This window comes from Lissotriton vulgaris, chromosome 11 (assembly GCF_964263255.1).
Source record: "Lissotriton vulgaris chromosome 11, aLisVul1.2, whole genome shotgun sequence".
NCBI classification, from domain to species: domain Eukaryota; kingdom Metazoa; phylum Chordata; class Amphibia; order Caudata; family Salamandridae; genus Lissotriton; species Lissotriton vulgaris.
The window spans coordinates 1,108,051,473-1,108,066,921 of NC_141699.1; the positions used below are offsets into that span (position 1 = coordinate 1,108,051,473).

The following is a 15,449-nucleotide window of genomic DNA, read 5'->3' on the forward strand; positions in this document are numbered from 1 at the left end:
ACATGGACATGCATCAAGAGGGCGTCCCATGGGTGGTACATGGACATGCATCAAGAGGGCGTCCCAGGGGTGGTACATGGACATGCATCAAGAGGGCGTCCCATGGGTGGTACATGGACATGCATCAAGAGGGCGTCCCAGGGGTGGTACATGGACATGCATCAAGAGGGCGTCCCATGGGTGGTACATGGACATGCATCAAGAGGGCGTCCCATGGGTGGTACATGGTCATGCCCACGCTATTTTCCATGGATTTTTTTTAATGCAAAGTCACTGCTTCTGAAATTGGTTGACGTGGCTTTGCACCAACGAATAGCTCCTTGAAGTGGGCGTTAACAAGGAGGTTTATTTAAATTCTTCTAACTACTTAAACCTTGCATGTATGCTGCACTGTACAGCTTGCATCCAATGTGTGAACATTTTAAAGGTATCCCTCGGCCAGCACATTTTACTCAGAGGTTACCCTTCCACCACCAAACCTACACCACCCATCGCAGCTAAACCTCTGCGTTATAGTGCACAGGTCTATGCGCGCCACTATGCAGCCTATTTGTGCTTGAGGAACATAGCAGCACCCCTGTATCACAGTAGATATGGCTCTACCCTGCTCCCCCTCTTGGCTCATTGCAGTGCAGCTTCTTTCATTACTTCACTGCATTACGCTACCTTCTAGTTAAAGTGGCCCCTGATGGACTAGGGGCCCCTTTTTTCTGCTTCTCAGAAAATGCACATTATTCATAAGACCCTAATAGCTTGCAGACACTGGGATAGGCTAATCTTCCATTCTCTTGGTGAAGCTTTGTCTAACCTGCCCAACCTTGAATGTCCACTTCAGTTACACAGACTCCAACCGGCTGCCACCGCTGATACCATTGCTTTAGAACCAAGGTGCCCAACTAAAGGAAGTACAAAGAATGCCCCCTGGCTCACCCTCCTTTGGTACTCTTAAACCTGAAACCAAACAAGCAGAACTTTAATGGCTCTCCTCATATTCTGCACATCTCAAGTCAGACTTTAAAATTGAGTTACTCTCATTCAAGCCCGCGATTCCCAAATTCGCAGGGAACATTCCTCCAATAGCATTAGCTCACCCGGGTACAAGTAGAAAATATTTCTAGTGGTGGGAAAAGAGCGTTGTGACTCCACCAACCCTTTTGCCCAAATCTCTCAATTTCAAAAACTGTGCAATGATTCGGTCAATTATTTCACCAACAAAGGCCCTGATTTGAAACAACAAAGTCTCTCTCCCGACCCTGGCTTACTGTGCCTCGGCATGGAGCCTGGTGGTTCCTTGAAACCATCTCTTGATTTTCCAACCATTTATCAAATTCTTGGTCCAGTGGCCCTTTGGACTCTACTACCCTGAGTTTCTCTTAGTTTTGCTTCATTTCAGTAAAATATACTGAGCTCCTGATAAAATGTAAATCGGGTTCATGGTCCAATACAGATCTCAATAAGATTCACAGTCTCTACATCCCAGGGGTAATGCAATCCATTATTAGTATTATCAATCTTTTTGGTTAATGTCAGCACCATCCCAAAGGATCATAAATGATTGCTTTGTAGAACCACTTCCCCAAAAATCAAATTTTGACCCCAATATTCTAACTAGCTAAAGATAAATCACACTCTTCCCAGCAGTCTCCAAATCTTTAGAATGCTATGCTGCTTCTCAACTCTCATCCTATCTAAAGGACCACTCTACTCTTGAAAATGCATGGACCAGCTTCTGGCCCACTAGAAGCACAGAAATGGGCATGGCGTGTCTGTGAGATGAGCTGTGAATGGCCGCTGACCAAAGCTATACCAGTGCCATTGGACGTTTAGATCTGTCAGCGGCCTTCAATACCGTTGACCAAAGCATCATGAAAAAACAGGTTCTCCCTTTACCGTATTACAGCAAAGTACTAGACTGATTCAATTCAGTTTTGAAAAACTGGTGCAAAAGGGTATCTCTTGGTCTCTGCACATTTTCCACTCAAACGGGTCACTGCTTGGGTACCCCAATGTTCTGTTATTTCCCCCCATTTGTTTAATGTCTATGTAGAAGCATTTCCTAATCTGATTAAGTCATTCAGAATCTAATTGTACACATTCACCGATGACTCAGTTGATTTTCTTTTATTCAATTTAACTGATGCCTGGTCATATCCCCCTTTCTTAAAGTATAATTATGGATGGACAAAAACAGAAATTTCAATGTAGGCAGAAATGCGTCCACTTGGTCTTCTCACTTTAGGGCCAGTTCCTGAGACTCTTTCCCACCTCCTCTAGTAAGTGTTAAATGCCTCCGGGCAAAAGTGGATCTACATTTTAAGACCGAGGTTGGTGATCTTGTTCTCTATCTTCAGGATGCTCAGGATCAACCCATTTTGTCCTGTCTGACGTTTGAAGGATCAACCATTACAGCCCTCATTGGTTCCAAGAGTTATTACTCTATTGCTCTTTACTGGGTATAAATAAACCCCTATTTTAATGTCTTAAGTCCATTCAAAACCAAGCAGGAAGGCGCTTGCTTTCATCCCCCAATATACTAGAGAAAATCCTTTTGTAACTCGGCTACATTGGCTCCCCCTTAAGGAGAGAGGTATTTTATAAATCCCATGTCTAGTTCTCAAATGTTTATTTTTACCAGTACAAAGGTTTCTTAGAGTACACATAAGCAGGTATCAATCACCCTTTGCTTTTGATCCTCTCACCACTGTTTTCTGAAAGGTTAACCCTCTCCGTAAATATTATTGCGGTGAAGACTTCTTTACACTTGCTGGTAAACTTTGGTATTTTTTTACTAGAAGTTATTAAAATACCAACCTTGCACTTTCTTTTCAGCAAGAAACTCAAGTCCCTACTTTTTGCTGAATTAGATGCCAAATCTTACATTTTTGTTTGTAGACCTTTAGGTGTAGGAGCACTTTACAAATGCAGAGTAACCTAAAATAAAAATCCTAATTTTAAACCTCATTTAAACTGCTTGGACGTAAGCTGCTGTCTTGTTGGATATCTTCAGGCTTCTCTTGGCCAACGTGGGCCAGTTGGTTCGACAACAAATATTTTTGCAGTCTGATTTTGAAATGATACAAAAGTCAAGTTTCAGGTCATGTAATGTTTTATGGCATTTATTTTGTCTCAAACTATGTTGTGAGCCCTGTACCACACCCAGCATTCCCTTCATCACTTCTGGATGAGAGGTGGACCCTGAACTAAAGAAGGCTCTGGTGAAGAGCCAAGGGTCCATAGTTATAGAAGCTGTGTGGTATGGAAGTCACTTCCCCCAGTCTTTGTAATTTGTTTTCATGGGACTGTCAAGTCGGAGTTGAATGTCACAAATACTGTAGTCATATATATAATCTCAGATGAATATTATGTGCTAAATATAATTAACAAATCACATTGGGTGTAGATGTTTTTTTATTTACTCAAATGGGACATCATGGTTCTGAATGATAATTGGGACTCCATGTGTATGTGAGATGACATTCTGACTCTGATATTCTAGCAGCCAACGCAGGCGGGAGTGTCCGAGAGCTAAAGATGCATGTGTCATGTGGGAGAGCGGTGCAAGTTCTATCATAGAAAGGATGCTGAAGAGATGCTGGCTGGAGAGGTGCTGCTCCTGAGCACAGCTGGTACAGCAAGTAGATGACCAACAATGGCTATAATCATTGACAGACATGCTTGGCAGCATGTTCCAGGGTTCAAACATAAAGTTTAGGTTCATATCATTGATGTGCCTTTCCGAGAGTAAACTTTGGAGCCAGGTTGGTGGCTCGCTCAAGGGTAGGAAAGAAAGCCAATGAGACGGCCAAGGCTATGGAAAAAGAGCTGTTTAAGATCCGGATAAAGGGGGAAATCTTTACGCGGAGGTCAGAGAAGACCGAATTATGCAACTAATTTTCAGAGAGAACTCCAAGGCACTTCCTTTCATCAGTCATTCATGGCCAAGTACATCCCAACTAAAGCAGATGTTTCAAGGAAGGTGCAAAGTTACAGAGCAAGCATCAGAGATGCTCAACACCAGCAAATCAATGATGTTTCTTTTCTGCCAGTCCTTATCATTAGGTGTCGCACAAAGAAGCAGGCCCTTGTAGCCGACCAAATGGAGGAGAAATATGTATAAGAACCTCTCCCTCCCAGAGGACTACCTCCTTCCATCATCTTCTGTAAGGCAATTGCACTCTGCTTCCAGTCTCATATTGGGAGTTCATGTTTTGCTTTTGTAACCTTCTTTGAGCCTTTTCTGCCTTATTCTTGTAGATTGTTTCTGCTGTGGATTGTGTTCCTGCTTTTGCAGGCTCCCTCTGCCTTGTTAGGCTTGCAGCCGGTCCTCTGTTTGCAATATATGCACCCACGCCACCCTGCTGGGCTTCAGGCCCGAGTCTGGCCTCTCATTTGTGATTCCATGCCGGGCATTAGGCCTGTGGCTGGCCTCTCATTTGTGATTCCATGCTGGGCTCCAGTTCTGTGTCTGCCCTCCCATTTTTGCTCCCTGCTGGGCTTCAGGTTTGTGCCTGGCCTCCCATTTGTGGCTCTACGCTAGCTTCAGACATGTCTGCCATCCTGATTTTGGTGTCTTGCCTCCCCTTTTTGGTGTCTTGCCTCCCATTTGTGGTTCCATCTATTGGCTTTAGGCCTGTGTCTGGCTTTCCATTTGTGATTCCCTGCTGGCAAGTTGGCACACTTGCCCAGTCAACATGGCAGTACCAGACTGCACACAGGCCCTGCAATGGCAGGCCTGAGACCCACTTTACAGGCTGCATCAATGGGTGGCAAAACCAGTGCTGCAAGCCCACCAGCAGCATTTGATTTACAAGCCCTGGGCATATGCAATGCACTGTACTAGGGTCTGACAAGTAAACCAAATCAGCCAATCATAGCAACACTAATCCATACATCAATTTACAATAGGGAGAGCATATGCACTTTAGCACTGATCAGCAGAGGTAAAGTGCCCAGAGTCATAAAACCAACAAAAACAGGTCAGCCAAAATGCAATAGGAAGGCAAAATGTTCAGGGATGACACTGCAAAAAGGGCCAAATCCAACAGGGCTGTTCTCACTCTCCTTCAGGATGCAGTGGGTTGGCCCCCACTGATGCATGTGGGTTCCCCCCAGCTTTCACCCTCTGCTCAGGGGAGGTGGGGGGGGGGGGGGGGGGGGGGCTGTTCATATTCTTTCAGAATGGAGCCCAGGGAGCACATGCACCAACGTTTAGATCTACTCATATGGAACATTAGAAGGAGGGAGTACTGTATTGAAAGTTGCTTCAATGTCATGAGCATCTAATGCTATGAAACAGATAAAGCATTTAATTGAGGTGCTGGAATGAAATCCCAGGGCTGCAGCAGTCCAATCGAAGGGGTGCAGCAGTCCTATCTGAGGGGTGCATCAGTCCTATCTGAGGGGTGCAGCAGTCGTATCTGAGGGGTGCAGCAGTGGTATCCGAGGGGTGCAGCAGTCGTATCCGAGGGGTGGAGCAGTCCATTGCCAGTAAAGAAGCCTTGATTTGGAGGGTGCAATCATTGTGTGCCAGGGTGCAGCATCTTACAGAGTGACATGATAGTGTAATTACCTGCCACAGGCGCTGCCATCAGAAACCAAAGATAATGTCATTGTGTCTGTTATGGCAACATCCAGCACTCCAGACCTATAGGCTGCAATTAAACATGATATTTGTAGGTCAGGGTGCAAGGCAAGTATCAAACCTGCTGGGCTGTTATTTCTAAATCGGAGATGAAAATCAATTTATGGATCTCAAACGTTCTCCTATTTCATTGACACTTTGTTCCATGGTTGGATATAACTTTGATCACAAGATTATATATGTTCATTTAATGGCATTCATTGTTTTGAGGCAATGACCGATGGAAGCGGAGTACATGAAATATTGTCTACATAGGCATGCAGAAGATTGTTTTGTTGCAATATATGTTGGTGAATGCCACATCCAAAAATTCTTCCTTCCCAAAAGAAGCACTGAAATGTGTGTTGATTGAATCACTGACTGCCATCACACGCGTTGTTGAGAAGATCCATGTTTCCTGTTATGAACTCCTCATTTTGTGCTGCGCTAGCTCTGGGTGAGGGAAGCTAACACTGCACCTCCTCTGGGCGAGGGAAGGTATCACTGCATCTCTTCTGGGTGACGAAGCTATTACTGAATCTCTTCTGGGTGAGGAAGGCTATCACTGCACCCCTTCCACTTACACTGCTGTCTGTAATGCACCTATTCTGGGTAAGGAAGACTTGCTCAGTTTCTTTCTGTACTGCACCTGTTTTGGGCAAGGAAACTTGCATTGTTGACTTTACTGCACCTGTAATGTACCAGTTGCGGGTAAAGGAAGCTTTCACTGTTGGCTTTAATGCACATGTCTGTATTGTACCTGCTTGAGGGAAGCTTGCACTGCTCCTGCTGTCCGTTCTAGATGAGGGATGTTTGCACTGCTGCTGCTTTGTCTCTGTTCATACTGCAGCTGTTCCGGGTGACAGAAGCTTGCACTGTCTGCTTAACTGCACCTGTATGTAGTCTTCCTGTTCTGCGTAATGGAAGCTTGCCTTGTTGGCTTTCCTGCACCTGTCTGTCTGTAGTCTACCTCTTCTGTGTGTTGCAAACTCGGACTGTTGGCTTTACTGCTTCTGTTTGTGTGTAGGCTTGCTGTTCTGGGTAATGGAAGCTTGCACTGCTCCTGAAGTCTGTTCACCAGTTTTGGCTGAGGGAATAATGCACCACCGCTGTCTCCAGTGCACCAGTTCTGGATTGTGGAAGCTTGCAATGGTGCTGCCTGTAATAGATCGGTTTTGGATAAGGGAAATTTGCACTATTGGCTTTGCTACACTAGTCTTTCTGTCTGTATTGTACCTGCTCCTGGGGAGGTAAGCTTGTACTGTTCACTGCATTGCACCTGTTTGGGATGTTAAGCATGCACCACCGCTGTCTGTAGTGCACCAGTTCTGAATGGTGGAAGCTTGCACTGCTGCTGTCTGGACTACATCTGCTTCGGGTGAGAGAAACATGTACTGTATCTGTCTGCAGTGAGCCTTTCTGGGTGTGGTAAGCTTACACTGCTTCAATCTGTAGTAAACCTGTTCTGGATAGTGGAAGCTCGCAGTGCTGCTGTCTGTATCACATCTCCTTTGGGAGAGGGAAGCTTACGCTGCTTCTATCTGCAGTGAGCCTCTTCTGGGCGAGGGAAGCTTGCACTGTTTCTGTATGCAGTGAGCCTCTACTGGGTGAGGGAAGCTTGTACTGCTTCTGTCTGGAGTGAGCCTCTTCTGGGTGAGGGAAGCTTACACTGCTTCTGTCTGGAGTGAGCCTCTTCTGGGTGAGGGAAGCTTGTACTGCTTCTGTCTGGAGTGAGCCTCTTCTGGGTGAGGGAAGCTTACACTGCTTCTGTCTGGAGTGAGCCTCTTCTGGGTGAGGGAAGCTTACACTGCTTCTGTCTGCAGTGAACCTCTTCCGGGTGAGGGAAGCTTACACTGCTTCTGTCTGTAGTGAGCCTCTACTGGGTGAGGGATGCTTGCACTGCTTCTGTCTGCAGTGAGCCTCTACTGGGTGAGGGAAGCTTGCACTGCTTCTGTCTGGAGTGAGCCTCTTCTGGGTGAGGGAAGCTTACACTGCTTCTGTCTGGAGTGAGCCTCTTCTGGGTGAGGGAAGCTTACACTGCTTCTGTCTGTAGTGAGCCTCTTCTGGGTGAAGGAAGCTTGCACTGCTTCTGTCTACAGTGAGGCTCTTCTGAGTGAGGGAAGTTTGCACTGCTTCTGTCTTCAGTGAGGCTATTTTGGGCGAGAGAAGCTTGCATTGCTTCTGTCTGTAGTGAGCCTCTTCTGGGCGAGCGAAGCTTGCACTGCGTCTTTCAGCAGTGAGCCTCTTCTGGGTGAAGGAAGCTTGCACTGCTTCTGTCTGCAGTGAGGCTATTCTGGGCGAGGGAAGCTTGCACTGCTTCTGTCTGGAGTGAGCCTCTTCTGGGTGAGGGAAGCTTACACTGCTTCTGTCTGCAGTGAGCCTCTTCTGGGTGAAGGAAGCTTGCACTGCTTCTGTCTGCAGTGAGCCTCTACTGGGTGAGGGAAGCTTACACTGCTTCTGTCTGCAGTGAGCCTCTTCTGAGTGAGGGAAGTTTGCACTGCTTCTGTCTGCAGTGAGGCTATTCTGGGCGAGGGAAGCTTGCACTGCTTCTGTCTGGAGTGAGCCTCTTCTGGGTGAGGGAAGCTTGCACTGCTTTTGTCTGGAGTGAGCCTATTCTGGGCGAGGGAAGCTTGCACTGCTTCTGTCTGGAGTGAGCCTCTTCTGGGTGAGGGAAGCTTGCACTGCTTTTGTCTGGAGTGAGCCTCCTCTGGGCGAGGGAAGCTTGCACTGCTTCTGTCTGGAGTGAGCCTCTTCTGGGTGAGGGAAGCTTGCACTGCTTTTGTCTGGAGTGAGCCTCTTCTGGGTGAGGGAAGCTTGCACTGCTTCTGTCTGGAGGGAGCCTCTTCTGGGTGAGGGAAGCTTGCACTGTTTTTGTCTCGAGTGAGCCTCTTCTGGGCGAGGGAAGCTTGCACTGCTTCTGTCTGGAGTGAGCCTCTACTGGGTGAGGGAAGCTTGCACTGCTTCTGTCTGGAGTGAGCTTCTTACGGGTGACAGAAGCTTGGAGAGCCCCTTAGGCTCTACCTGTTCTGTGGTTTAGGGTACTTGCAATGCAGCTGCCATGAATCACTATTGCGTCTACGTTCTCCTAACTAAATTTATGCTACCGGGGGAAAATATAGGAACTAAACCTAGGTAAATAGCAGGACTTTGACTGTCGGAATATCACATGTAAATGTATCTTCCAACATAAATATTATGTCCTAAATATTGTTTACAAAATATTACAATGCATGTAGAATTTGACCTGACTCCAAAGGAAAAATCAGTGCAAACACTATTTGTACCTAATTCAGATTTACTCCACAATTAGAATAAGGCTGGTCTTTGGGCACCGCAAATATTGTAAATTCAATTTACAGTGTTCACTTCATTCTACAACTGTTCCACATATGAACTTGTTTTCCAGTGAACAGACTTTCAGGGAAGAATTTCTAGGTAGGAGGTGAGAACAGTCTTCATGGCCTCCACAGCTAATCAAAGGTTCAGGGATCAGAAATGTTTCTGTGATGAGGTTCTCTTCCATCTCGAGGTCTGGACAGAGGAACAGTAGAGCATTCCTCAATGGCTGAGTTTACTGTGACACATTTCACAGCCCAGAGACCTTGGGGCAGATTTACAATAAGTGGCGCATCCCTGCATATCAGCAGGGATGCGCCAGTTATTGTGCGCTGCGGCTCCGCCACCATGGATGCATCACATTTACAATGCGACGCACCATGGGGCAAAAAATGGCACAGATGCGTGAAAACATCTGTGCCGTAAAGGCGGAGCATTGCTGGAATTGCATCGCAAGTGCGACGCAGCTCCTGCAATGCTCAAGGGCCCCTATCTGTATAATGCTGCTTCAATCCTTACGCCTGCTTCAAGCAGGCGCAGGGTTTTGACGCAGCATGGGCCCAAAAGTGACTGAGTGAAATCTTGTAGATTTCACTCAGCCACTTTTAGGAGGCGTTCCTGTGCCGGAACGCGCCCCCCCGCGCAGGAACACCTCCTTCTGGCACACAACTTTACAACGTGACGCATCTCCCGTCACGTTGTAAATGACCCGCACGGTGGCGCATCTTTTGTGCCGCCGCTGCGTCACAAAAGTGATGCAACGGCGCCATAAAAGAGGCGCAAGGAGCTTGTAAATCTGCCCCCTAGACTAGTTCTGGAGTGTTTCTATGATAAGGTTCTCTTCCATCTTGAAGTCTGGAGAGAGGAACAGTAGAGCATTCCTCAACGGCAATGACTTTACTGTGACACATTTCAGATCCCAGAGACCTTGACTAGTCCTGGAGTGTTTCTATGATCCGGTTCTCTTCCATCTTGTCAGCTGGAGACCAACAGTGACGGCTCATCCGCTAAGGCGGTGGAGCTTGGCCCCACTGCTTTTAAGTAGTGTGACGAAAGGAAAAATTCAATAATTTACTGATATCATTTTATTGTTTCCAGCTGCTTTGTGGGAAGGCTGGTGGGTGGGGCCTCTTTGCTCTTAGGGCAGAGTAGAAGTGGTTTGCTCACTCCTAGTGCACATGAACGGTTGGCCGGCCCTCTCGAGCAGGCCAAACATTCATGCGCTCTTAGTATGTTCTCTACTCCGCTTGCATTACAGCCTGCATGGAGAACATGCCCAGGCCCCCATTCACTGGCTGAGCGATGAACTACAGCTCTCAGACTAATCACCACGCTGCATTGTGATTGGTCAGGAGAGGCTGGGTATGCTTCCTGATTGTTGTTTGGCCTCAGTCCAATGGAAGGGAGATGGAGCTGAGCCACAGTCATAATGTAAGTGGTTCTTTTTTCCATTTCCCTTCCTCCCCTGCCTCACCACCGCCGATAGATGCCAGCTGCCACTGGAGGCAAACAGTAGAGCATTGCTCAACAGCTGTGTTGACTTCCTCCTCTGCTGTCCATTGACTGTGGACTGACTCTCCTGTGAAATCTCTCTTTAGGATGACTTTAAAACCTACTCCAGGAAGAAGGTGAGATGGATCTATCTGTCTGCTCTCCTGAGCCCATCGAGCAAGAAGGGAGACGTTGTCTTTGCGGCTGACGAGAACGCCATCATCAACCGAGCCATCATGAAGCCAGATCACAAGGTAGAACCTTTATTATCCTCACCATCAGCACGATCACGTCAGCAGCATTCTGGGGGGGAGGGGGACGGGGGTGTTCTAGATATACAGAATTCCATATCTAAGGACTCATTAGGAGTGCTCCAATAATCCCAGTTTGGGCACATATGTGAGCGCGCACCTGATACTGGATTTCAGTTTATATGAAAATTTGACACATTTTCCCTACACAAGCCACTCCAGCTAAATCCTGTGGACATTTGTACAGAGAAAATACTATGAATACATTTTGCAGATCATGAAGGGTGAACCATGAGGATTTATATTGTTATTTAACTGATGGAACTTGTCATATTAAGTTAACACACATGCAGTATTGCTGCATTATTTTATCAGAATGATCCCTGACTAATCTCCGATAAAACCTTTACAAAAATATACTTATGATTGAGAAGAGAGAATTGCGGTTACAATAAAAACCTAATTATGAGGAATTCATCTTTTTAGTAAATATAACACTAACAATCCCCCACATCATGCACTCTTTATAACCTCACACATTCAACACTGCAACAAATGTTCAATAACATCACCAAAGATCTATGTAATGTTGACGTGAATGGAACCTCAACATAAAACCTAAGGAAAGAAACATCAACTACAATTGTATAGATTCATGTACGAATCATTTAATGATGTTAGATGTGCCTTGATCAGGATACAAGTTAAAATAACAAAGTATCCTTTTTGTTTCTCCCACTCCTTGTCCATACAATCTGCTTAGAATTCATTCCAGTTCCTCAAGGTCATACGCTCTTCACATTTATACACTGTACTGTCTTCACACTAAACATTATTTATTGTAAAAATATCTGGTTTATTCAAATTTAGTAATGAACATAATTGTATTTAATATTTCATTATTATAATGCAATATTTTTCTAAAACTGTTTTTGAAAAATAATATTCATACTATGTGAAAAATATCATCACCCAAAATATCACAATATTACATCCCACAGATTTCTTAAAAAGAGAATTTCTCTGTTCTTTTTCACAGAACTGACTTAATATATTTATTCCAAAACAGATTTTGTCATAAGTTGTCTACATGTTTTGGTGGTAAAAGTTTGGTTCCCATCACCTTCTTCAGAACATAAAATATTTTTTTTTAAAACACACTTCTATCTTACAGCGAAGGAGCTTATCATATAACTCTTTCCCTTCACTAGGATTCTTGTTCACATTATATAGGGATCTTGTCAGTATAATCTTTGTGTAATGGAATTGATCAGTTTTGTATTCATGTATGTATTTATTGACTAGCAATCCCAGTTAGTTTTAACAGGACTTTGCTTTCTCTCTTTCTTCTACCCGCTTTTTGTCTGGTTAATTCTCAAGGTTGATTCATATTGGGATGCAATGGAGGAAAAGTTTCCATTTTGTTCTTGTATTTATTATTAGGGGGATCTCCCTTGAATTTCAAGCAGTTCTTGCCTTGATAGTGTGTAGGGTTCTTATATAATGCGTTCCCTCGCATTCTTCTCTTGCATAGCCCCATCGTCACGAAAAACGTAAGAGTGGAGATGACCTGGATTCATCAGGAAATAATTCTGCAGATAAAGTTGCAAAATACTGGGTTCACGCATCTGGCACATTAGGAATAAATGAAACCTCAGAATGTGAATTCGAAAATGTTAAAAATTACTTGTCTATGTTGACTCCGTCAATTGAAGAGCTAAGAGAATTGAAAAATGAGGAACCAAAGAATGTAAAGAAAGGATCGAAAAAATAAAGATGGTAAAAAGTAGCAAATAAGGTGCAGGTGTCTTTTGATGAGATATTTGTTTATACCGGACAATGCTCTTACTGTAGCCAACCTTTTAATGAGGGAGTTGAACCCTAGATTCGGTTTTACAACTTCTTTAGAGTCAGACTAGGAAACACATTTCAAAGATTAGGTTTTAGGAATTCTTTGCATGGCACTGAAGATGGAACAAAATTGTATTGTAGATATCACCCAGAAGTATCAGGAACTGTGGAGATACACAAATGGCACTCCGAAATCAAAGCTAGCAAAAGTTTGTGGATCAATACCACTAAAATGGGCAGATGCCCTTGCCGTGCTGGTGTTAAGCAAAAGGTGGCTGCCCAAAAAGACTACAGGGTTGTCTCCTCATGAAGCTGTGATATGCATGAGACTTCCTGGTGTTCCTTCAGCTACATGTAAAAATTGCTGATGATCAAATTCTGGGTTACTGCAGAAGGTTGACCCGGTACGCTCTAACTCTACCACAACCTAGAGCCTGGAGCATGGCTTGTGGTGAACAAACATTTTTTTAAATGTTATGTACTAGAGTCACTTTGGAAGAGCCTGTACCATGTAATCCTGGTGATGAATACGGCTGTTCAATGTAGAAGATTGCCACCAGTGGATCCACACAGTGATGACTGAAGAATGAAGATGTGTTGACTCAACCCACTTATTCACAGAGTCGAGCTTTAGTACACTGCATGGATCCAGAGGGGCAAGAACAGAAGGAACAAGTACAGCATATACAACAGCAAGAACAACAACAAAAAGATGAACAAGAAAATCAAACTTTAAAAACTTCAACTCGAGAAATACTAAGAGCAGTTCAAGATGTAATGTAATGTAAAGAGGCTTTTATATAGCGCATGCTATCACTCCAGGGAGCATCTTGGCGCTGTTTGTCACCCCAGAATAGAAAAGGGTGAGTAAGCTGGAACAGCTCTAAGAGGTTTAAGCATTACACCAAGTCCTTACAGGCCGCGTCGGAGAGCGTAAAGACCCAGGTTTTTAGGGCTTTCCTAAACAGAGATTCTGTTGAAATTTGACGAAGTGCGGGAGGAAGTTTATTCCAGGCTCTAGAGCCTAAGACTGCAATGGATTTTCCACCTTTGGTCGCTAATTTGAATTTAGGGACCACTAGTAAGTTGAGGTGGGAAGATCTCAGATTTCGGGATGGCAGATGTCGTTTAAAGATGTTGGACAGATATCTAGGTCCTTTTGCGTGATAGGCTCTAAAGGTAATAGTCAAAATTTTAAACAACACGCGATTATGGATGGGCAGCCAGTGGAGGGTACGAAGTGCTGCAGAGGCCGATGATTTCCTGGGCCAGCCCAGGACAAGACGGGCGGCGGCATGCTGGACCATCTGCAACTTGTGGAGCACGGTCTTGTTGGCTCCAGCATATAGACTGTTGCAGTAGTCCAGTCCAATTGAAATTTTCTCACATCGTGAAACCGATAATGAAAATTAGAAATCTGCTGGATGATGAAAGCTTCCATCCATCTGATTGGTCCAAAAGTGTAACACAAGGAAGACTAGTATTGCAATGAGTAACCAAACTCAAAACAGCATCTAAAGAAGAGGTCTTCGAACGTATTTGCTCTGAGACTCCCTAAGCAAAATGTTTTGAAGTTGGGCCACCTACACTACTTGATGACAAATCATAGACATGGGAACACAGTCCAGTTTACGCGTTATTATTTGAAGAATAGGTCTGTCTAGGATGGTGTTGACTGGGTTTTGACCCTACACTGGGTATGAGGCTCTCATCAAAGACTGGGGATGACCTGGGGAGTGGTTAGTCTAGTGAATTGAGCCTGGGGCAGGAATTTGCTTCAGTACTTCAGGAGAAGCCATAAAAATCAGTGCCTCAGGAGGTGTCTAGGACCCCAAATAATGGTAAAAGACAAATACAAGGATTCTATAGTGATGTTTCACCAAGGTGCCAGGTTAAGTAAATGTAATACTCACAGGACTACACCCAAGAGTACAGGATTACAAAATGCAGCTTGAGGTGCCTGATGGGGATCAAATTCAGGCCTGTCTAACGGCACGGGCGGCAATACAGGGCAGACTCCTGATTGGGGAATCGCTGTCCAATAAGGAAGGAATATTCTTCCATTTTGTAATTTTGAGGATTCATAACTTTAAAGAGTGTCTTTTCTCACTGATATGACTTGTATCATAATAATGTCCTAAAACTCAGAAGGTTCGATGAGCAATGTTTTAATTTTAAGAAAAACAAAAAATTGCTTGTTAATTAAAGGACATTCTGAATGTGAGCAATACTTATGTTTGCACTTACTTGGTCCTGTTCCTCAAAGCAATTCTTTATCATGTAGGATACTGGTTTTATCAATTTTGCAGGGACAAGATCTGTTAGAGGAAGATGTTGACAAGGATTTCCTTTTCCATTAATTATCTGCACATAAGAATCTGACTCCTATCAAAATAGGAAATAGACCTATTACATTACTTACTCAACCATTTCGTAATACTTACAAAAAGAGTGTATGTAAACTGACTGATGTAGAATGTAATTTCATTAGAGAAAGGAGAGTAAACATTTGTTGATATGCTACAGAAGTGAGAAAGAATCAATGGCAAAAAGAAATTTAGAAATTCGAAAATACACCCTAGACTTAAAATTAATCAAGGGAAGAAGGGAGTGATTTGAATTATTTGTGAGAAATATAAGGATTGGGAAGCTTCAGAAATTATTGTAATGAGTGAGTGGATTTATAGTTGGCATAAATTATATGTTGGGTAAAGATCCTACATTTTATGGTAAAACAATTTGAGCCGGATTCAGAAAGGGCCTCTGTACTCGTAGCGGAGGTCCCACAATTGTGGGGGAGAATCCGCACTTAGGGCGGGTTCTCCGCAATGTGAATTCCCATTGCAGAGACTCTGCTCTGAGTGCAGAGACTCATCCATGACTGCAGGGCTTCGGCCATG

General features: G+C 44.4%; 1 protein-coding gene across 1 annotated transcript in view; it reads left to right on the forward strand.

Annotated features, from left to right (window-relative positions):
- The window catches only part of LOC147684252 (putative cation-transporting ATPase 13A4), a 287,710-nt gene that overhangs the window by 16,635 nt on the left and 255,626 nt on the right, over nucleotides 1-15,449 (forward strand). The window contains exon 3 of the mRNA XM_086944653.1: nucleotides 10,555-10,701. Within this exon, the coding sequence (XP_086800779.1) occupies nucleotides 10,555-10,701 (147 nt within the window). The remainder of the gene's footprint in view (nucleotides 1-10,554; nucleotides 10,702-15,449) is intronic.